The following is a 24175-nucleotide window of genomic DNA, read 5'->3' on the forward strand; positions in this document are numbered from 1 at the left end:
GACGGAAATTACGTCCTGTTTAGAGAGAAGTGGTGTTTACGGACAGGTTGGTCTGTAACTGGATGCTGTAGTAGCAGTGCCTGGTTGTCAAGGAATAGACGGGCATCTTTCGGAAAGACGAAGAGGAGAATAAAAACAATATTTAATGAGAATCAGTTTCCTGATACATGTAAGTAAATGGTTCATATCGCTTTAGCTATAGGTAGGACATTTCGCATTTCCCTGTTTCATTAGCTGACGTTAGTTCTAAGACGTCCTACTTTGTCGCTCCTCCTAGCCATCTAGCTATTGACTACTGTAGTTCGCTAACGTTATTAGCTCGGGCTATATTAGCATATGCAGTTGCTTTGCGTAGCAAAAGAAGATTCATACATTTTTTATTTTTTTTTAGAACAACCGGTGATACTCCATGTTTTTGAAAACAAAATAACCAAGCTAATTTCCACTTCGTCATCAAAATTGCTTTTCAGTTTGCTAGCCATTCTAATGACGTACAGTCATGTTTGGTGTGAAATATGTGTCGATATTTGTCCGCCAAGCTTGACAAGACAAGCTTGAAAGTACTTTTAGTTACGGCTGTAGATATCCGAGTGTCTTTGCCTAAACTACCTTTTCCTGGTGACATAGGCCTAGCCCAGCCAATACATACGAAATGATATGATAAGTGTCAGTACATTATCCAAAACAACCATTTACCTCTGATAACAGGTTATGTTGAATTATATTGGTCAGAGCGTCAAAACTGCTAGCATGGACTCGACCTGAGAGCTGGTGTCTACAAACTTAAAGAGTATGTATCCACGCAATGAAATGTGTGAAGGTTTGTAACAGGTATTCAACCTAAAACCAACCAGATATTCTGTTATTATAGACAGATCATCCTATCTTCAGCATCATTCTGAGCATAACTGCACCAAGACTAACATATAACCTTTCTAAGCTTATTTGTGGTGTTGTTTCTTAGTCTCTGGGGTGAATAGCTTGCCAGTAGTCCGATATTGTTTCTGTTTGTGTTGCTTGAATGATCCAGAGGTAACGATCCCATACACTCAGGAACATACATTTTTATGTTCACAAAGTATTTTCTCTGCTCTTCTCCTGTGTTTTTTTTTGTATTTTTTCATCTCTGCCAGACATAACAGGGCTGAACCTTGTGGATATGGGTGCCCATCTGCCTATTTAACAAGCTCCGCCTTCCCCGTTTCTCGCTACACTAGCCGGGATGAAAGCAGATAAGACGTGGATACAGCAGCAGAGCGCAGCATGAGCATTCACACGCTCGGGGACTCACTAGGCCCTAGCCTGGCAGTGCGTTTGAGTGGAGCCGCTGGCATCTGGAGCAGTCTATCCCTGAAGCCAGTGCCCACTGGGCGAATACCGTCTCTGTTCCAGACAATGGTCCCTACGGGATACACCAAGCTCCAGGAGGAGCGGGGCATGGCAATGGCCGAACTGGGGCCCAAACCGGAGGGGAATGGCTACCGGCCCGACCAGCCTCACCTGGAGGCCCGTCGGCACTCGGACCGTGTAGCGCGGACGTCCGTCAGCCTGTCAGATGGTGGGGACGCTCGTTACTCTGAGACCGAGCCCATGCTTCCCGAGGGGAGGTTATCAGCGGAGGAGGGGGATGGTGATGAGGTGGAGGTGGACGAGGAGGAGGAGGAGGAAGAGCAGGGTCAGAGGCCCACCACACGGAACATGCCCAAGGAGTCGCCCCTGGCCATGGCCCTGCAGATCGTAGTGCCTTTCCTGCTGGCTGGGTTCGGCACTGTGTCGGCAGGGATGGTCCTGGACATAGTACAGGTGAGGCTCAGAAACAGGATGGTATGCCATGAATTAGATGAGATGGATTTGGCACAATGTAATGCAAATGGTTGGAATTGTTAACTTCTGCTTTGTTTTCCGGTGTTGTCTATAGTTAATGGCGCTAAGGGTTTTTTGAAGAGAGTTGTGGTACAGGGATATCGGTCTATTGAAATTGTGTTGGTTAAAGGATTATGCATAGTCGCTCAGCAAATGCTAGGGAGAAGGTTGACTCCTCTGCTTCTTGACAGAACCTTTGAATGTAGAATGTAAATACTGTAACGGGCACACATTTCTAGTTTAGAGAGACTGAAACCTAACCCATGGTGAAGACCCTTCTACTCTGTACCAGTATCCAGCTACAGATGATTGTCAACAATTATGTATAACCTACATCTGTCTCTCTACCATCTCCCTCCCCTCCTTTATCTCCCTTCCTCTATCTCTCTCGCATAACCTTGCTGTTACCTCTTTCACCCACCCCCTCTCACCCTCCAATCTCCTTCCCGTTCTCCATCCCTGTCTCTCCCATCTCCCTCTCTCTCTCTCCTTCCTCTCCCCAGCACTGGGATGCCTTCAAGTACATCACGGAGATCTTCATCCTGGTTCCGGCTCTTCTGGGCCTGAAGGGCAATCTGGAGATGACCCTCGCGTCACGACTATCCACTGCGGTAGGACACGCATATTTTAGGCGTCTGTCCTCGTGAGGACACCGAGTTGATTAATTCAAAATTGTGTTCCCTAACATTAACCCTCAAAACCTAACCCCGAACAATAATTCTAACCCCAATTGTAAGTTTTCCCAAAAATGTGCCTTTCCCTTGTGGAGAAAACGGCCCGTTCAAAAGAAGTCAAATCGTGCCTCTTTTCTGTCTTTGTGAACACCCACACAAACCCACAAGCACCATCCCGATCAAAATATTTACACACACACATTCCTTCATGCTCTACTGCACCACAGCTATCTGAGAGCTTCTCTTCTGCCAAACCTGTTTCACATATCAAGGTGGTTTCCTATTGGCCTAATTCTACAGTTGTGATGTCATTGGTTTAAATGAGGATGTTGGCTCTCTACAGGAGGCAGGCAGGTATGATTAGGTGACGCTGGTGGTAATAAATGGCAGTGTGTGTGATTTTGGGGACTACAGTGATCCGTCATGTTTACTGTTGTCATGCCCTGGCTCATCTCTAAGCAAGTGTTTTTATCTTCAACCACGTGCCTGGGACACCGCGTTGTGCCTGGGACACCGCGTTGTGCCTGGGACACCGCGTTGTGCCTGGGACACCGCGTTGTGCCTGGGACACCGCGTTGTGCCTGGGACACCGCGTTGTGCCTGGGACACCGCGTTGTGCCTGGGACACCGCGTTGTGCCTGGGACACCGCGTTGTGCCTGGGACACCTCATACGGTGAACCTCCAGTCCCAAAACATCTGTTTTTTCCTTTCACATTTCATGTATTTTAGTCCTGGGGATGTTTTTTCAGGAACATTGTCTTATTTGCTTATATTGCAACTGTTTTTAACTGGTGCTTGTATATATATTTGTTGAGTAAGAGGCAAACAAATGAGTCATTGGTTGGTGGTGCCTGTCTGTGTATACCATTCAGCCTAGCTGGAGTTAGGCACTCTTAACGTACTGAGCTGGGCCTTCTGCCAACCCTTTACATCCCAAATGACATCTAATGCGTGACCTTTTAAGGGGGCATTGTTCGTTTTGGTTTCTGTGACGTCCATAACAGTTGCTCTATATCCGTAGAGTGTAAATTACAAACTTTTGTTTATTGCTTTTGTGTTCAGCCATGCCTTGTTTGTCTTTTACATTTCATGTAATGACCATGACAGTTTTCCAGTTTTCCAACATAGCAATGTTTCCATGTTTCAGTACAGTTTCAAGGATTTAGCTTGTTTCCCCCTATGAAACCTCCATGCATATTTACCACATTAACATATGATTATTAGCTAAGCTAATAACCTGTGAGTATGTGTCCAGCACTTTTCCCCTGCCTGTCCCCTCATGAGTGCGTGAGCTTGTGAAACCGGATGTGTATGTGTTGAATCTGCTGAGGAACTGGTCTGTGGTACAGCCCCACTACTCTGTCCTTCGTACTCCCATCTCTCCTTGGAATAGTGCGCCAGGGTCCGGCTAAAGTTTGGCCCGATTCAGTGGACTGCAGACACAACAGTGAACCGGCAGGCTGATGACAAATCTGACGCTCCACCTCGAAATGAGAGCGCAAACAAGCTGTGTGAGAGAAGGAGTAGGGCTGTTGGAGAGGGGGCTGAGGACAGTAGAGGGAACTCCAGAGGAGTGGGAACAGACACGGAAACAGTGGGGAGTAAGGGCTTCTCTGAAGTACTGGGATTTTGATAAAATAACTATTCTCGAAGGCAAGACAGTAGTGCGTGGGGAATAGGTTGGATTGGTGAACTGTTTTCTGTTCTGGACTTTGGGTCACTTTCTGTTAAGTGTGAAACGTGTTATGTGACCGAAATTTAAACAACTTCTTGGCCATATCTCACTTGAACTATTCTTTCTGTGGTCGTCCACCTCAAAACTCAAGTGTCATCGTGCTCTCCTGTCCTCACCGCGTTGTCTTCTCCCTCCTATTCTCTCTGTTGGCCGTTCTCGTCCTGTGTGTAGAGAGCAGGCTGGCAGTACAGGTCTAACAGGACCATCTGAAGAGTTTTTCTCTTCTCTGTGCCCCGCAGCCACTGGCCATCTGTCCCACAGCTGCACAGACTGTTTACTAACCAGCTTCCCTAAACCGACCCTATAACAATAATCATCTCCCTGCATCTTGAGTGACACATTTACTTGCATTTAACTGCTAGTTAACATATAGGATACACTCACCTCTCATATCCCGTCTTGAACTCTCTACCCACTGTATTCAACTATTACATACATTTTGTCCGATATGTTGTCTACCTCTAGGAGTACCAAAACACCAAGTAACATTCTGGGTATTTGTCAATGCACTCTAATTGGAGGGATTCTGATTCTATGCAAGTGATGTGGGCATGGAGAGGTTGATGAGTTTTGACCCATTCCTTCTCTGCTTGGCGCCTAGCAGATCCACAATCCCACCATTCTGTTCAGTTTCACACAGAGAACCTCAGTGTTGAGTTTCAGTCGTTTCCTCAGCTCACACTCTCTTCTCCCAACGATACACTGCTCTGCTCGGCATACTTTAGCTGAGAAAACAAGAAGTCATAAACTGTGCTGTCCGAAACAATCCCCGTAACAGGATTAGCTGTTCCTGCATGCTGTGCAACGTGGGGGTGTTTATCCAGTCATAGTTTACATTAGATTCAGGTGAACGTTGACTGATGGGAGTTACTGGTGCTGGTTTTCCCTTGTGCAGGTGAATGTGGGGAAGATGGACTCTCCCATAGAGAAGTGGAATCTGATCATAGGAAACCTGGCGCTGAAACAGGTAAACACACACACAGCCCTCTTCACCACAGGCAGTGTTGGGTCTTTGCGGTATGATTATTTGCCCTTTTCTGTTTATCTGCGTTATGTTTGTACCTGTAGTTAGTTCTTGGTAATCATTGACAGTGTGACTGATATTTAGACACACAGAGTTTGTTGAGCCTTTGACGATGCTGATGGTGTATATCCTTAGAAACCGTTAAAGAAACAGTTTATGTTACACTGACTCATTCCTGTTCATTCCAGACCTCTGTCTTTCTGCCTGTTGGTCAAGTGAGGTTATGTTAAAGCAATGTCTTTTTATGTGGGTGGGCGTGTTGGGAGGGGGCGCCTTTGTTGAGACATTGATGTCACCCAGACAGACAGTCAGTCAAGCCTCTGTCCCCCTGTCCCATCCCCAGGTGCAGGCTACGGTGGTGGGCTTCCTGGCGGCCGTGGCGGCCGTGGTTCTCGGCTGGATCCCAGAGGGGAAGTTCCAGATGAGTCACGCTGTACTGCTCTGCTCCGCCAGCGTGGCCACGGCCTTCATAGCCTCCATGCTGCAGGGTCGGGAGATGAACACACACACACACCCTCACGCTCTGATATAATTGGATGAGGTTTCCTGGTGGGCCCGTTCGGCAATAAACAGGCTTTGTTATGCATTTAATTAGATTATCCTTGACATTGTTACCATGAAAGATATGTCATGACATTTGAAAGACTTAATTTACTTAGCCGTCTTTTGAATGTGGTTTTGATTAACCGTGCGTTTAGCCACCGCTGTGCATTAGCCCTCCGGTCACATCCACTGCCCTGACAGTGGTACCTTTTGTTTTCCACCACTCCAAGCAGCAGTTACAGGCGTTCACCTAACAGAGTTTCCACAAGACCTGAAACCAATCAATGCAAAACCAGTAAGCTCATTGGTACAAGAATCCGTTCTGTCATGTCAGAAATGCTCGCTTTCACTGGGGCTTTTAGCATAACAATTACAGAGAAATGCAGTGTTTTTCTGCTTTATAGCTCTACCATGTGCATTTTATTTTCATTCTGACGGATGTGTATTATTTTAGACATAGGCTATTTAAAGAAAATATATCTACTGTCCAGATATATTTGATCAGTGAGAATTTCCAATGCCCATCCATAAAACAAAGTGTAGGCGCACACAGAAGATAGAGTGATGCTGCTTAAAAACAGCTTCTCCAATAGATATTCCAGATCATGCTTGTAGGCATTTTTAGCTTGCTGAGCTAATTATCCAACTAATTATTATTAGATCTATTTCTGACTGGTTGGAGGGCGTTAGACCCAACTGCACATGTTCAGGCCCTCAAATTCAAGGTCATTCTTCAACAGTCAGTTTGTCAATGATTCCATCAAAGGAAGAACAAGTTGAGCTAACTAAGACATCATCTTCAATCTCGGTCAATTAGGTCACTTTCACTTCTTTCATTGACTTCCCATACCCTGATCTTGTCTGAGCATAGGTCTAAAAAGTGTTCCACCTTACCTTGGACTGTGACATGTGACTCCTGACATTTCCACCCATTTTGACTATTAAAAAAAAAAAAATACGATCAGAAGCCAATCTGGCATCAGGTCTCGTTCATCTACATAAAACTATCGTAGTGTTTAATCATCATTGGTTGGTTGAGGTAACGGCCTCCTGAGCTTTGCTCCCTCTGTCCCTCAGGTTTCATCATGGTGGGTGTAATTGTGGGCTCAAAGAAGACTGGCATCAATCCAGACAATGTGGCAACGCCCATCGCTGCTAGCTTTGGTGACCTCATCACCCTGGCCATCCTGGCCTGGATTAGCCAGGGCCTCTACAACTGCCTGGGTGAGGGGGAGGGGTGTGGGGGGTGGGCGGGGTGGGATGGACTGATAAGAGATGCATTTGCAGCCTGCGAGTTATTTGATTTTCTTTCCAGATGAAAATAATTCCCACACAACTTCTTCACTTAATCTGTCTGCTAGTGTGAATGGTCTGTTTTGGAATAGCTCTGTGCAATTTTCGGCCACTAGATGGCACTCTTACTTTTTTGCTTTCTTTCCTGGTAGCGGAGCTCATCGTAGTCATCAAAACAGGCTTTCCTTCCATAGTCCGTATTTAATTCATGCCATGCACAGTCCTACATACGCTTCCTCACATTACATTGCCCAGCACACATTGGCCCAGCAAGCGTTTCCTCTGGAAAGTGTAGCTAACTAACCTTGACTCGTCTGAGCCCTATGAAACAAGCATTCATCACCACAGCAGAGACAACAAATCAATGAAAGGCTACAGTAAAACCTCTCAGCTAATTTAATACAAGAGTTGTTTCATATTTTTATAGCAGCTCAGTGTAGTAAATCTGTTTGCTATAACACCGGCTGTGTCAAATGACCCCTGTTTCATGAACTACATGGAAAATAGGTTGCCATTTGGGACACGGAGAGTCAGGACACTGGCCCAGTTGTGTCCCTATTGGCCACTGTGTTCTGCCTAATTGGGACTAATGGGAAGTTTACTCACAGCTAAAGTGAACAATTTTAGCCTGGTGGTGGAAACCAATGTCCAAACAGTGGCATGAGCCAGGCAGGAACACAGGCACTCAATTGCTTGGTAGTGAGATAAATATCTGGTGAAATGGGGAGGGGGGAGGATGGCAGGAACACCTGGCAGCAAACAGGTGTTTCCCCATCTCCTGTTCTCCTTTAATGGCTTTGATTTCAGGGCTATAATAATAATTTGCTTGGCTCAAAATAAGTTTGAATTTTCCAGACATCTGACTCTATATAGCAGAGACATTGACCCCTATATAGCAGAGACATTGACCCCTATATAGCAGAGACATTGACCCCTTTATAGCAGAGACATTGGCCCCTATATAGCAGAGACATTGGCCCCTATATAGCAGAGACATTGGCCCCTATATAGCAGAGACATTGACCCCTATATAGCAGAGACATTGGCCCCTATATAGCAGAGACATTGACCCCTATATAGCAGAGACATTGACATGAAGTAGAGCACTCAGAAGAGTATGGTGAGTGATGGTAGTTTCTAAGTCAGTGGTGTGTTTATCCAAGCAGGCTTTAACAACCACACCAGACGGCCTATTCACTTACATAAGACCCTGCGTCTATTTCTGAGTCACCTAGACAGTCAGCCAGAAACGCCTGCCGGGCAGATGCTGCACTGTGCATACATGCCCAGTGGAGTTCCTGTTTTCCAGCTACTGTACTGGCTGACCCATCCCTCGGTTGTTGTGACTCTGTTGTTTTATTCCTGTGTCCTGCTGTCTCTCCTGGGGTGACTGTCAGCAGCTTCCCCTCTGTCCACCTTGCAGCTGTGGCTGATAATTGGCTGTTTGTCCTAACGCCACCATCTGTTTCTCTTTCTCCCCCTTTCCCTTCACTCTCACTATTTACTCTCTCCCCCCACCTCTCCGTCATCTCCTCCTCATCGTCCACCCTTTTTTGCTACCTCTTCCTCCTTCTCTGCACCTTTCTGTCACTTTCTCTGGGTAGATTCTCACCCATATGTGTCGTCCCTGGTGTGTGCGTTCTTCCTGTCTCTGACTCCGTTGTGGATGGTGATCTCCTCCAAGCACCCGGCCAGCCGCACCCTGCTCTACTCTGGTTGGGAGCCCGTTATCACCGCCATGGTCATTAGCAGGTAGGTGTATGCGTGTGCGTCTGAAAGCGGCTCGACTCTAGGCCTTACTGTTCAGAAGAAATTGCCCTTCACAGCTAATTATACATTAATTAAGCATATTGTGCATACAGTTCTAAAATGAGTTTAGCTTCAATTAAGTTTGGTTTATGCTACACCCACTTCACTTGTGTAACAACCTGGCCCTAGGGTGTATTCACTCTGCCAAACACAACGTTTAAGTTGCAAAATAGGCTTTCTCTTGGGGAGATAATGGGTAGGTCCCTCAGTTTTATTTTTTTGCATAGTGTTTTTTTGTAACTAAAACGTTTTGTTCAGCTTGTGGAAAGCTGCCAGTAGTATAGGGTTTATTTAAACATTTGGTGTCTCAGAAAAGAAGGAAAAGGAACAGTTACAGTCATGTGAAGTACACCCCTGGAAAGTGTGTGTGTGTGTGTGTGTGTGTATATATAATTTGTACCTATGTATTTTTGATCTGCATTTCCACACTATTGAGAAATAATAGGTAACCTGAATTTACAAATGACACTGAAAGATTATGCTTAGAATAATTTATTAATCAATAATTAACTGAAATGCAGTGGCATAGGGCAGAAAATGTACAACCCTGTTTCCAAAAAGTTGGGATGCTGGGTAAAATGGAAATAAAAACAGAATGCATTGATATGCAAATCATTTAAACCCTATATTTAATAGTAAATAGTACATAGACAACATATCAACTTCAGGGATATCAATCTGTCCAGTTAGGAAGCGATTGTGAATCATTGTACATGTTTTGGTGCAAATGAAATTGATAACTGGTGCACTGGAGAGGCAACAGCAAGACAACCCCCATAAAGGGAATGGTTTTGCAGGTGGTGGCCACAGACAATTGCTCTCTCCTTATCCTTCTTGACTGATTATTTTCTAATTATTTTCTGACCAGTAGTGTCCTTGTCACTACTGGTCGCATGAGGTGGTACCTGCAGCCCATTCAGGTTGCACAGACAGTCCGGCTCCTCATCCTCAAGTGGGACCTGTGCTCACAGCCCCGCACCATGCAGCTCAATTAGCTTTTGCCAGGGAACACCAGAATTGGCTGGTCAGTCATTGGCGCCCTGTTCTCTTCACAGATGAGAGCAGGTTCACACTAAGCACAAAAAGAGTCTGGAGACGCCATGGTAAATGCTATGCTGCCTTCAACATCATCCAGCATGACTGGTTTGCCGGTGGGTCAGTGATGGTCCGGGGAGGCAGGTTCTTGGAGAGTCGCACAGACCTCCCCGTGCTAGCCAACAGTACCCTGACTGGTGTTAGGTACTGGGATGAAATATTCAGACCTATCGTCAGACCTTACACAGGTGCAGTTCCTCTGGGTTCCTCCTGGTGCAGGACAATGCCTGGCCTTGTGGACGGAGTCTGTAGGCAGTTCCTGGATGACGAAGGCATTGATGCAATTGACTGATACTCACATTCCATAGAGCTGAATCCAATTCAGAACTTCTGGTATGTTCTGTATCGGTGCATCCAATGCCGCCAAGTAGGGCCACACACTGTCCAGGATCTCACTGATGCCCTGATCCGGATCTGGGAGGAGATCCCCCTGGACACCATCCGCCATCTCATCAGGAGCATGCCCGGACATTGTCGGGAGTGCATACAGGCATGTGGGCGCTGTACACGCTGAGTCACATTATGAGTTGCTGTGAAGAAATTCACACAAGTTGGAACAGCCTGTGATTTCAGTTGTTTACTTGGATTTTCGGTGTGAGTTTAAATCCAGCCCTCAATCGGTTGCCGGTTTGAGTTTCCACTGACCGTTGCGATGTCCTTTTGTTCTCAACAAATTACACAATGTACAGTGAAGTTTTTGATCTTTATGTTTCCTTCAGCGAGACCCAATGTGTGATTTGTGTTCGCCTAATATATTTTTTTGCACTTTATATAAATTCATTAATCAAATATGATGTGTCATTTCAGGGGACTGACTTTGTCACGTGACTGTATCCAGTATTTAGTGTCTAAAACCCTCTTGCCATTACAATGTATTTGGCCGACTCATTGTTATGTTTTAGTCTGGACCCTTGACTCAGGAGATCTACAATTCAGATTCCAGCTTTGAGTTGAGACTCAACCATTGGTACTGCTAACTTGGACACTGACATTACCTCAGGGACTTGCGACTAGACTTTGATTATGGTCATAGAAAATCTGCAACAGACGTACATACACATGACAAGGTTATAACTGCCGTCATTTAATGTGTACATTTATTTCCTCTGCAGTATTGGCGGACTCATCCTGGACAAAACGGTGTCGGACCCGAACCTGGCTGGCATTGTGGTGTACACCCCTGTCATTAACGGTGAGCTACGATCCCACTGACCACTTAGACACACACTGTGACTAACCTGGTCCCCCGGCTGGAAGAACGGCCACGTGAGATCGTTTTTGTGGGCGTGATCGTACAGTTCCATAGGAGTGACCTCACTGACTAACGTGTTGGTCACCGTTTTATTTGAGCAAATCCTTTGGTGGCTTCGTTTCCGGCATTTGAGCTTTTAAAACGAACACTTGTCCATTACATCTAGTCTAGCCTGAGCCAGCCACTTCATAGTTGAATCGAGAAACTCTAGCTGGTAGCTTACGATGTTACGCAGAGTTCCATCAATTAGCTAGCTACCGTAGTGATATTATCACAATAAATCAGTTTTGACTCTGCTTTCTGTCTCCCTCCACATACCTGTGTCCCTAACCTCTGCTTCATCCTGTCCTGTCCTTACAAAGTTTCCCAGAAATGTATAGAAAGACATTTATTCCAGTTAACTGCCATGTTCTGCCCCAGTCAATCAGTATCCAGACTCAGCTTTCCCTCAACACACTTGGAGGAAAGTGTCACAGGAGATAGGTTTGTGATTGGTTAGTAGGCTCAGCCCATTTAGCCAATGCCTGTCATGCTTGTCTCGCTGTACTTTCTATTGGAGTAAATTACGGACACCGGTAGTTGCACCAATTTAAATGAAAGTTTATTTAGAATAAAAAAAGTTATGTGGAGTGGTCAAAACACAACTTTTACATTTTTTTTACGTAGCTGCCATTGTTATCCAGGGGCCGTTGCCATGGCTGTTTCTAATTAAACATTGTTATTGGGAGACATTTAACCATATGGAAGGCGACCACTGTGTCTATAATCACTGTTTCTGCTAATATGTCTATGTGTGCGTGGGTGCGCATTGTTTCCATCTTATTGTAATAACACTGCTGCTAAATTGTGACGCTCTGCCGCAGAAAAACAGAATATTTGTATGAAATACAATTTTTGCTTGAGTGCGTAAGGGGAGCCGGCCAAGAAGAGTGAATGTCTCTCACTGAGTGAGTGCCTGACTGACTGACTACCCCTTGTTAAACAGCGTTGTGGTCAGAGACGCTGCCTGCCACGTAGGCAACCGGCGTTCGATCCTCATATGGACAAAACAAATTATACATTAGGATTTGTTCAGGATAGACTATAACTTTGCTGGCTACAAGCTTCAGTAGCTACATTATAGTAAGCCTAAAATAAAACTGTTTACGATAATATTCCAGTGGACGTACTGCATGACAAAGGAACATATAGCTCTTGATTTCGAGTTACATAGCGTAGTGGTTGGCTGTTCAACTGTCATTGTTTTCTAAAGAAACAAACCAGCCATGCAGTGATTGCAGTCATTGTTTTCATTGTAGGTACTGTATAGCTAGACTAAATCTTCGCTGGCTACAGCTTCAGTAGCTACATTATAGTAAGCTAAAAGTTAAACTGTTTATGGTTATATCGCGTTGGACAAACTGCACCTACACCGAGCACATTCCTCTGGATTTCGATTTCCGTCATAGCGTTGGTCATATAGCATAGTGGATCCAACCATGGAGTGATTGGAGTCATCGTTTTCATTGCTGTATCGCTATTAGCTAGCCATGGTAATATGGTAATAAAAGCATTGAATGTAGTGTAGTGACCGTGTTATGCCTGTTGTTGGTTTGGATGTTAGCTAATGTAGATCCCTTGAGTTAATCCGTGGGCTTATTGGTTTAACCATGCAGAAGTAAACAGACACTACATCTGTACACACGTATCACGTGCAACAACACCCACTGTTTAAATAGCCTAGTGGTTAAAGACAGTTTTCCACCTAAGAAACCGCAGATCTAATCTAGCCAGGGGCAACAACATTCATCCCTTCTAATGGCGGCCCAGCAGAACTATGCTTGCCCGGTTCCTTTTCTTGTTTTTCCCCAAGCTGAGCACAGTATACTATTGCAACAGCATCAGAGCAGAGCAACAACATCCTACACCTGACATTCGGAGTATCAAACTAGTGAGTGAGGTCAAAGAAACGTAACTGGCTTTGTCTGTGCACAGGCACGTTTGTGTTGAGCTGTAAGTGGCTGTGACATGGATGTAAAGAAGGTAGCCTTCGTCTGAGCGACAACCAAAGGTAATAAGCAAGCTAGCTAACCAACTGTCACAACTCAATAGCTACAGTAGGCTACAATAGATTAGTGTCATGCTGGAAAAAATATAAACGAAACAAAATGACTATTTAAATAATAATTTACATACGTTTAAGAATATTATATGGTGGGGAACACTGGGAAATGGGTGCTCTAACCCACTCTTGAGTCCACCTGTGGCAAATTCAACTGATCAGAAAGGCACATATCTGTCAATATAAGGGCCTACACCTCACAGTGAATGTCAGAGCAAAAACCAAACCAAGTCGCAGATAGTTGTGTGGTGACATCAATCTGGGTAAGAGCATTGAATGTTCCCAGGGGCACAGTGGGCTCCATTATGAAATAAAAAGTTTTGAACCACACACTCTTTCTAGAGATGGCCGTCCAGGCCACAACTAAGTTACTAGACAAAACTGGCCTCGTTCAGGGCAGTGACTATGGGAGAAATGTACACAACATTATTTATTCCTATACTAATTCAGTAGGACGGCTGTATCAGTCAGACCTTTTTGGTAGTGAGTAAAACGTATATGACATGCCATCTGGAGTTTGTCGAACTACACTTAACAGGACTTTGATAGCACGAGGAGGAAGATCCTCTGTCTAATGAGACCAATATCAAACAATTACAGGGAGGTCCTTGAAGAAAACCTGATCCAGAGAGCACAGGACCTCAGAGTGGGGTGCAGATTCATCTTTAAGTATGACGATAACCTGAAGCACACAGCCAAGACAATGCCGGTGTGGTTTCTGGACTATTTTGATATGTTCTTGAGTGGCCCAGTCAGTACCCAGACTTGAACCCTGTTGAACATCTGTGGAGATCTACAGATTTCAGTTCACCTATACACCCCATCCAATCTGACAGTATGTGTGCATGTGTAAGGGGACCACACATACAAATAACTCTAGGGTTGGAAAATGGAGGTTTCACCAGCAACTCAGTGATTAACAACACACAGAGGTGGAAACTTCCCAACTGGAAGGAGATGACAAGACTGAGGCTTTTCTTCAGAACATGCCCTGATCCTCACTTTAAAATTACAGACAGAATAGACTACAAGAAGAGGAGAGAGGAGGGACGCTGAGAGAGGGTGGAAAGAGCTGAGAACTGAATGGGGTGGGGGCGGTAGATGGGTAAGGTGTGGGAAGGTTTCTCAGACTTCATCTACTTCTGCATTTAACAAGCTGAATGTCAGTAAAGAGACGTGGAGAATGCTAAGATTTAATCGGGTGACCACTAATTGGCTGCCCTGATTTAGGCCTGCCTGGTCTGGATAACCTCTTGGCTACAGTTCCTTATTTGATTGCACAAACTCTTTCTTCCTACCCAGACATCCCTGTTCAGTACCCATCTTTTCCCTTTCTGTCAGTGTTGTCTGTTCCAGTAACTAGTACTTTTGGTTTATAGTTGTTGTTTGGGCTGCCCACCTGGAAACTCTGACGGTTTCTACTTGAGTACATTTCATATATCTGGTCTACTCTGAGTCACCAGGTTGGAAATTGTGTTTGTCTCTGTTGAGAATATGAAATGGCCTTGTGCTGTTGTTCCTCATGAGAAATGATCCTGTGCTTGCTACAAATTATAATCTCCATGGAGAAGCTGAACGGTATTAAATAGGGCGTTTGGACAATGCGGTGATTCATCACTACTGTATCATGCTATCTTTAGCTGGCGAGGCCAGGCCATGACGTATTGAAAAATGCATATAGCTGGGCATGGCTGCATTCCAAACCAAAACTCACATCCTTTCGTCTGTCCTTATGGATCTGAATGAAATAATGTGGAAAGGACAGTACATTCCCGCATAAGGGGGAACCGGTCTGTGAAAAGTAGGCTATTTTCCCTCTCTTTAGATTTTCTCTTTCTGCATTTTTGCTTTGATCCAAACTTGATATTAAAAAAGCACCAGTTGCTGTCCAAAAAGTTATAATATAGAATGGACATAGCACACTCTTCCAAGGTTCTATTAGAAAACTTGAGTGAACTTTTTGTGTGACATGGGTCTGATTTGATGACTGATTTGATGACTATAAATTGCATCATACAGGACAGAAAAAAACAGACCAGCAGAGATGATAAATACACATGTATGCTCCCACCCCTTCCTCTTGGCACCCACAGGACCTGCTTATTCATGTCAGTTAATTTAAATGACTATTTTGGTATTATCCTGTAGTTTCATTTATTATAATTTTACACCATGGAAACTGAAGAGGAGGCGGGGCTTTGCACCGTAAGACAACCATTCTCTTGGCTGCTTTTAGGATGGAAAGCCAAAACCTTCTTTGCCTTTATTTTAGATTCATTTATGGACTAGTTTTCAACCAAATGCTTGACAGTTATGAAGCCACAGACGGCGAAAAGGAAAAATGCTTTGGGCATTCCCAGACCATATTACTGAATGTCCCAGGACTACTTTGTGCTCAGATTGTTAATGTTCAGCTGGAAAAGTTTTTGGGGAGTTGCATAACTCGTGAACAGAATTGTAGTACGTTTTGGTTTTCTTATGAGAATGTTATGTTGGACTGCACAGTATGCCAATGAATATCTACTGCTAGTATCTTCATTCCAGTGTGTCCCTGTTAAGTGATGCCATGGTAACTGCTTGTTTATTTATTAAGTGAAATGCAGATAAATGCAGTGTTATTTGCTTACTCAGGTTCACATGTTCTAATGTTAGGTTTTAGTTGAAGACCTGAGAACAGTGTGTCGAGTAATAAGTTCCCACATCAATGTACAGTAGATGTCAAGGAGGATATAGCTTATAGAAAATATGGTCTGTCTGCTTCCAGTCATTAGTAGGAAGGCATCACATTTTCAGGGAAGTACTTAAATTACTTGTATTAGTCCTTACGTTGCTTTTTAACCCTCTCATGAATCCAGTCCGCCCCTGACCCACTGACTCCAACCATAAGCCTGTCTCTGTCTGTTCTCCAGGGATCGGGGGAAACCTAGTAGCCATCCAGTCCAGCCGCATCTCCACCCACCTGCACTTCCACAGTGCTCCTGGGGAAGTGCCTGAGGAGGCCAAGGGCTGCTACCACCCCTGCCGCACCTTCTGTGGAACAGGTAACACACAACCAGCACTGGATGAGAATGTCCGTTCTACGTCCAGATGAAGTCACTAAACCCTGAAGGTTAATCCACGGCCGATACACACAGGGCCACATTCAGAACCCGGAGGGCTCCGTTTTTAGTCCTAGATTAGAGATTAGGCGTAATCTGTGTCCTCGCAACCAGACCCTAGATCTGTTTGTGTGCAGACTTCTTTGTGACTGTGGCGATGTTGTTTGAACTTCTTGATCTGGATTATGTTTGCTTAAAAATAATATTGAGCTACATGACTGATGTTCTGTGTTTTTTTGTTTTTTTATCACTCACTTCTTAGGATTTAACTACTAAAACAGAAGTCTAGCTCGGGTGTCAAACTGGTTCAATGGAGGGCTGAGTGTCTGCAGGTTTTTGGTTTTTCCTTTAAACTGGTTCCCAGTTCAGACCTAAACAGCCAGGTGGGGGTAGAAACTAACCAATTAATGACCTAATTAATCAAGTACAAGGTGAGAGTGAAAACCTGCAGAGACTCAGCCCTCCATGGAACCAGTTTGACACATCTGGTCTAGCTGTTTCCAATTTGGAAGAACGTAAGCTAATGGGGACTCCTGATTGGTTGAGAAGTAGTGGCCGGAGCCAGCAGTGGAGAAATAGTTTTATTTCAGCAGTAAGAGCTGGGTCTTCAGGCCTTTCACCATTCCCTGTAATCCACCTGGTCTAATCACTCTCTGAAATAGTGACAATAAGTCAATTCCTAGACCTCTGACCAAAACACAGAAATGTGTAAAGGAAGTAGTTGTCCATGTTATGATGTGGACAAACCCTGACAATCCACTGTTCTTCATTTGCGCAAACACTGGAAGTCATCCCCGGTCAGTATTTAGGCTAAGATACACAGGTTATGAACCCTCTTCACATCTTTCCTCTTGTGAGGCACTGTTACAAAGTTTAAACTCTTTAACTATTCTCTCGTCTCGTCAGGAGCCAATCACCGTTCGGCTCAGGTTCTCCTCCTGTTGGTGCTCCCAGGTCACCTGATCTTTCTTTACACCATCCACCTAATGAAGAGTGGCCATACCACCCTGACGCCGATCTTCATGACCGTCTACCTGGCTGCAGCCCTCTTACAGGTCAGTGGGGAACTCTGCATCTTCCAACTGTGGCCTTCATCAGAGCTCCGCGTCACATGGCTAGCTGATTTGGTGTCACCCTGTCTTCGGTCCGTCTCGGCATCCCGGCCGTTCTCTTATTCCTGTGGTGTGTGATGCCTAGCATGTACTATGAAATATATAGGAATACTAATTGCTTCGTGGGAAACCGAGGAGGTTCAAGCATGACGGTGTAATTTAAAAAATACCATTCGTTTAATTACATTCCAGTTTACTCAGACTACATACCTCTCGGAAGCCTGTCACAGCATGAGCGAATGGGGGCTTCTCATCCAGAGGGTATCCTCACCAGGTGTGTTTCACTCTTCTGAGGCTCATTTTCCAACAGTGCCCCTAACCCTTGATTAACGTCACATAAAACCTTCTAGATGCGGCTGTCGCCACACGCTGCTCACTTTCCCAACACACTCTTTTCATCCTACACTGATATAGTCCATGTTAGGGAACGTTTTATGTCCACAACATCTGCTTAAAGTGCTGCGTCGTAATGCGTTTAAAAAAAACAACAACCAAGATGTAAAAAAGTATTTAAAATCTTTACTACACACTTTCTGCCTGGTGTTAGCTGTGTAAATTCAGACTGGAGTGTTTTTTTATAGACACATATAAAATCTCTACCCACCAGTTGAGAAGCTAAGCATTCCTTTCCCTGTGGCTTTGGGCTAGCCCTGCAGAAGTCTGTCTTGTGTGTTTTCTTTCACTGTTTTGATAGCAATTAGGAACAATTATCGAAGCGAAGGCTGGAAATGTGAATCGATGCTTTTACTGTGATAGCTATTTCACTGCCTGCCATGGCTGGAATGTGTGCTATTTGGTAAAGGTGTGTGCTGTTGATATTTCCTTGGACAGTCGTATTGCCCCCCCCCCCCCCCCCCCGTCCTCAGAGTGCAGTTAAGTAACTGCTTTCACACTCAAGTCAGTACAACTTTATACTTCTATGTAGTATTCAATATTAAATTGCACAAAGACGTCTTGAATTGTTGGTCAGTTACTACATCATGCAGTAACTTTTGTCAGCGGAAGAAACAGGTAATTCATTCAAGTTGACCACTGCTAACTGGATTAAGGTTTTTGGTACTGAAAGATCTGGTGCCCACTGTTAAGTGATTTCCAGTATCAACTAGAACTAGACACATGTATTTCTAAATAAAGTGACACATTTATTTAAAAAGGATTAAATCCATGAGCGTACACAGGTGATCTTGTGTATTTATCAGTAAGTATGGGGTTCTCTTCTGCTGGTATTTCTAGAAGGGTCCAAAGTGAATTGCAGTCAGAGTGGAGGAACCTTTATTCCTTTCCCTAAAATTATTTGAAGGGAAGGAATTTCGGGATTACGGTAAAAATCTCCCAAAGATAGAGGGAACCCGTAATGACAGCCATTACCATTTTTAGACTGTGCCACAGGCCCGGCCTGGTGATTTTGAATTACAGACTAAACAAAAACCTGGTGTGTTTTTGGTTATTTATCTTTGATGAATCTCTTGTATTTCCTCCTCCAAGCAATGATGTGGATTTGTATGTTTCTGAGGAGCAATTTGGACTGACCAACTGCATTGAACATCTGATCTACATTTATTTGCGCTTGTGACAACACACATCTTGCAAGTTGAGGGATTGAAAGGCATAAAAAAAGTGGTACATTTTTGATACCTTTTTTACTAGCATTCAATATTATTGTATTTAGCGTAGATTATTGTTAGAAACTATTTTATACCGCATTTTATGCTCATTTATCTAGGGTGTCCGTCATTTTCACAAAACGCTGCCAGGAGACGCTAGAAGGTCACCAGACAATGTTCATGCTGGGAATCTTCACTATGCTTCAGTTTTCAGGATAGTTGGTTTTTCTACAAGCAGTCAGTTCTCTGTTCCTTCCGGTTCAAGTTGTCATGGCAGTCCAATCTAGCTGATTACAAAAAGGCTAGATTCTATCGAGTCATCTATTTATTACACAGTGGTCAGTCAGCAGTTTCCAAGGTCATGCTTTACGGTTTCACTTTTCCCTTCCCCTGTCTAGATGAGGCCACCTACAGTACTGTTGTGTCTGAAGAGCAGCTCCTGTGTTGTCTGTCTGAATGTTTTCACTGAGCCTGCCTCTACTGCATGTGGACACTACATCAGCATGGCCTCTATCAGTGGATACAGGAATACCAGTGACCCTGTGCCGCTGTCCATCATGAAAGAAGTTCTCAAGAAGTTCTCCATGTGGTTGAGGAGGGATAGACCACAAAACCCAAGGAGCTAACCCACTAGCAATAGATGATGTGTTGACTGAGCAGGACTGTGACAGAAATACAGCAATGGTCCTGAATTGACTGCAGAATGTTTAGGTCAAATACATGGTAGAGCTCAGTAAGAGAGATATGGAGATGGTTGACAGAGAGCAGGGCTTCAGTGTTTTGATGCTCTATAAGCCAGGCTAAGCTAATTGCAGTCTCTGAGAAGGAGCAAAAGCAGAACAGTGGGCTGAAGAGCTCATTAAAGACCTGGAGCAGGAAATCTGTGTTGGAGCAGCTCTCACACACTAAGGACCAATTTCACCACCTCCAGAGTTTCCCATCCTAGGACAATCCCCCACCCACCAAGGACTGGTCTGAGATGTGTGATCTACGTGAGCTGTCTCTTCTGGAGGAAGAGGAGTTAGGAGTGGCCACAGGGTCCGTTCTCCAGCAGGGAGATGTCATATTCAATCCTCACTCAATCAGTACAGGATTGTGTACCAGGATTTTACCTTCCCCTCCTCTCACCCTGACAGGGAAGTCCCAGAAGGGGGGGGGGGGGGGGGTGTTTGGGGATTATGTGGAGGGTCTGGTCTTATTTTACGATGTTGAGGCTAGGTTCTCACATCTGCACTTTCAAAGAGAATTGATTGATTAGCCCTGCCCTCAATGATTATGGTTAAACTCTGCCCCCCTGGTAATCTCTGTCAATCAGGCCAGATATTATTGATCATTCAGTATAGTGTTGATGATTGGTGGCTGGAATGACATGGGAAAGGTTTTCACTGTTGCTCACATGGTGTGAAGCGCCATTTGATCTGAACAACTCTTCCTCTCCGTATCAGCGGAGAGGAACTGAAAGGTGGAGCGGCGAGGCAGAGTGATCAGCCCACAGATGATAGACAAACATGGAAACAAAATGAACCGGAAGGATCTGAAAATGGGCTAATTCAAAGCACTCAGGCTTTTGCCAAACATTCAAAGCACTCTTGTTTCCTGTGTAAATCCCTTTAATTATACAGGCAGAAACAAAGGGTTGGTTAAGAATCCCACAGCCATCAGGACATCAAACAGTGTCTGGGTTCAATCATGGAGATTCTCCCTCATCTCTGCATTGATTTGACAGTTCTTGTTAACACACTGGGGATGGAAGGAGAGCCTGATTGGATGTGTTGATGTTCTCCTTAAACTTGTTTTGACAGAATTTCTTGGACAGTGCTGACTGTTAGTGTTAGTTCATGTTAGTGTTGATTGGTGTTTGCATGGGTGTGTCAGAGTGGTACTTGGTCACCAGTCACTTGTGGTAAAAGGATGGAGTTGGAACCGGGGATTGGACTTGATGGACTGAGATAAGGAGAGAAGGGCTGTGAGATGGGGACTGGGAGAAGAGTTTGACTCACTGCTCTGTCACAAGGAGTGAAGTTTTGGTCTGCATCCCACCCTCCCCATTATCTACTGCGTATGACGAGGCAAATGGACTTTGTCGTGTTGCGCGGAGTCGCCTCTAAGCAAGGAATTTCAGAGACTCCTATGCAATCTATCTTATCTATGCAATATATCTATATAACCTAGTGCAATCTATGTGATATCGTATCTGTTGTTGCAACCTGTCCATTTCCCAAAAATGCATTTGCATCAGATTGTGTCAAATATTGCACATTGCTATCAGTGGATGCTTTATGGTATCCTATTAAAGCTGTCATACTGTGTCTCTGTCTTTGGTTGTCCTAATCGTAGTTGGCAGAGATGCAAGCTCTTTGTTTTTTGGACAGTGAAGCGTGAACAACACCTGTCACTGGAACCCAGTTTATTTTCTCCGGCAAACATCTGATCTCTTTCTCTTCTAACCCTTTCTCTTTTTCATCTCTTGCTTTCTATTCTCACTGTTTCTTCTCTCTCCTCCTTTCCCTTCTGCTCACTTTCTGTTCTCTCTCTCGCTCTCCCCATTTGCTTCAGCTTGTCAGTTGGGTGTTGCCTGGCTGTGTGAATCGTGAGGATTGTGTCTCTCAGGGTTTTTATATTGGCAGCGCGTGCGACGTATTCCATAGTCATGGATGGGGTTTCTTTCTGTAAGGAATGGCATTCATTGATGTCTGCTGCTGTGTTTTAAGTCTAGCTAAGACATTTACACCACTGTATTTTCAAGAGGGACATCTTTGTCATTCCTCCATGTCTTTCAGGTGTTCCTGTTGTTGTGTATAGCTGACTGGATGGTGTACTCAATGTGGGGCAGTGGGAAAGACCCGGACAGTTTCTCCATCCCCTACCTGACGGCCCTGGGCGACCTCTTGGGCACTGCCCTCCTGGCTCTCAGCTTCCAGTTCCTGTGGTACATCGGTGACCAGGACAGCGATGTGGGCGACTGAGAGGACCTGGGACGGAAGGGAGGAGGGGTTACGCCCATGCCTCTACCCCACTCTACCCCACTCTACACCCTCCCCCTTTCTGCTTTGCAGGGTGGTTGCGGTGAAGTCAGTTGGCCTTGCTTAGCTATTTATTAACCAACCAGGAGCACATTTTGAGTTGGGGAAAAAAAATATATATATATATTTTCTGGAATAAAATTTTCTGCATCTAGTTCATTTTTACATTCAAACAATAGCACTGTAATCTAGCCAAATGATGCTTCTTACAGTGCATTTTATAAAGAGATTTGACCCTTATTTGTTTGCACAAAGGCACTTCAATTCAGCGGACACTGCAGGACTTCCTGCAAGCCTGTAGTTGGTAGCGGTAGCGGGGCTGCAGTATTTCTCTTGACAGGAGGGATTCATAGACTGACAGGGTTATGATACGACAGAGCGTCAACGCTGGGCCTGCAGAACGTTTTGTTCCAGCCCTGCAGCCAGTGACAGTCCTAGTAGCTGATTCAGGCCTTTTAGAGCTGGTCTGGAGCAAACGCCTGGATCTGCCTGCTCCAAACTACATACACCCTGAGCCCAGGCCACTGCAGAGGCATGTCGTTTTAATAAGGCTCAGCCATACATTGAACGTCTGTAGTTTTTTTTCCTGATGGGACTGTTCGTATGTCTTCGTTATGCATAATCACCAGAGGACTAGTCGCAAGGACAGGGTGATGGTGACGCTGATTAATGGTACTCAAAGGGACTAAGGAATGTACGGGATACTTGGTATTTGTGTCCCTCGTGACTTTTTTCCTTGTCTTTCCCGGACTCTTTCTTTCTCTTCTTTCTCTTTTCTTTCTTACTCTTGCTCTCTCTCCCTCCTTCTCTCTCTCACTCGGTTTCTTGCTCGCTCTGTCTTTCTCTCTTCGCTTTGTTTCACTCTCACCCCTGCTAGCTTGTGTGGTCTCCTGTTTGCTCTGTCTATCAACCTGTCTATGTTTTCCCTCCTCCTTTCTCTGATGAGGTCCGGTCACAAACACAGAGTAGAGAACAACGGCGACGTTCCAGTCAGGTCTTGTACGATCATGTGGTTGTCACCATAGACGTTTACACGCCAGGCCCACTCTGTTTCCATGTATTTATGTTCACCATGTTGACTCGGACGTTTATATTCCATTGAAATGTGCCTCCAGAGATTCACTGGTTAAAAGGCTGTTTCTCTGTCTGATGCCATATTCCTTTTTTCTTTTGTTGATTTATTGTGTTTTTCTAAAATCTAATGATCAGTTCCAAAAAAAAGAAAAAAAAAGCTAAACAATGAATGTCCTGTTTGCCAACTTTTGACATATATAAACCTTTTCATAAATAAATAATGTCCAACATTTCGTAAATGTTTCTAAGCTGCCTAACAATGTCTGATTTATAGTTTTGCCGGAGCATAAGAGAGCGGTTGATTGGATTGTGTCTGCTGAAGCTTTCGTCTAAAGAAGCTTAGGCCAATGTCTGTAGTCCACGGTGGCTGGTGGGATCCTAACTGGGGAGGACAGGTTCATGTTAATGACTAGATCAGGATGGTTTATGCATTTCTCTCCCCTCCATTTGCTCCATTCCATTCTTTATTATTAGCCTACCAGCCTCCTGTGATACGCAGAGGGAAGGTACGGAACAGGACACATTTCTACAAGTCAGCGTCACAATGGTATAAGATGTAGTGTTCTTCCTGATTGCCAGGAGATCACTAGACAATCACTAGCTCTTTCTTAGTCTCCATGGTTACATTGGTGTTTATGTCACATTTCATGACCTTCGCATTCTGTGAACATGCCTACACACACTCACACACACACACGTGCGCGCGCTACCCCTTGTTTCCTTTTGTCATGGCTTCTCGCTGAGCTTTTCTCTCTGTTTTTGAGCTCTGATTGTGTGCGCTTTAAATCTCTACACTCTGTTTCTGATACCATCATATTCCTTTATTTTTCTAGTTATTTTCTTTCTCAGGATGCTCAGAGGTTGACTTATTAAT

The 24175-nt window shown here is 44.6% G+C and overlaps 1 protein-coding gene across 2 annotated transcripts; it reads left to right on the top strand.

The window, feature by feature from the left end:
* Nucleotides 1-23544, top strand: slc41a2b (solute carrier family 41 member 2b). Of its 2 annotated transcripts, none has more exons than XM_010887014.5 (11): nt 1-169; nt 1134-1803; nt 2367-2474; nt 5169-5240; nt 5641-5785; nt 6918-7064; nt 8738-8885; nt 11150-11229; nt 16300-16431; nt 17395-17543; nt 21985-23544. In XM_010887014.5, the coding sequence occupies exons 2-11, from the start codon at nt 1264-1266 to the stop codon at nt 22168-22170; spliced, it is 1707 nt and encodes a 568-aa protein (XP_010885316.2). In that variant the 5' UTR covers nt 1-169; nt 1134-1263; the 3' UTR covers nt 22171-23544. The 2 variants fall into 2 exon arrangements, with proteins under 2 accessions (XP_010885316.2, XP_010885317.2); XM_010887015.5 differs by having other exon boundaries at nt 1218-1803.
* The last annotated feature ends 631 nt before the right edge of the window (nt 23545-24175 follow it).

Source organism: Esox lucius, chromosome 23 (assembly GCF_011004845.1).
Source record: "Esox lucius isolate fEsoLuc1 chromosome 23, fEsoLuc1.pri, whole genome shotgun sequence".
Taxonomy (NCBI): domain Eukaryota; kingdom Metazoa; phylum Chordata; class Actinopteri; order Esociformes; family Esocidae; genus Esox; species Esox lucius.

What these genes read in the sequence shown, in the direction of transcription:
- slc41a2b (XM_010887014.5), top strand. Translation starts at nt 1,264, where the DNA reads ATGAGCATTCACACGCTCGGGGACTCACTAGGCCCTAGCCTGGCAGTG. An exon ending in CGTCACGACTATCCACTGCG is followed by an intron (nt 2,475 to 5,168) that starts GTAGGACACGCA and finishes TCCCTTGTGCAG; the next exon opens with GTGAATGTGGGGAAGATGGA. An exon ending in CCGCACCTTCTGTGGAACAG is followed by an intron (nt 16,432 to 17,394) that starts GTAACACACAAC and finishes TCGTCTCGTCAG; the next exon opens with GAGCCAATCACCGTTCGGCT.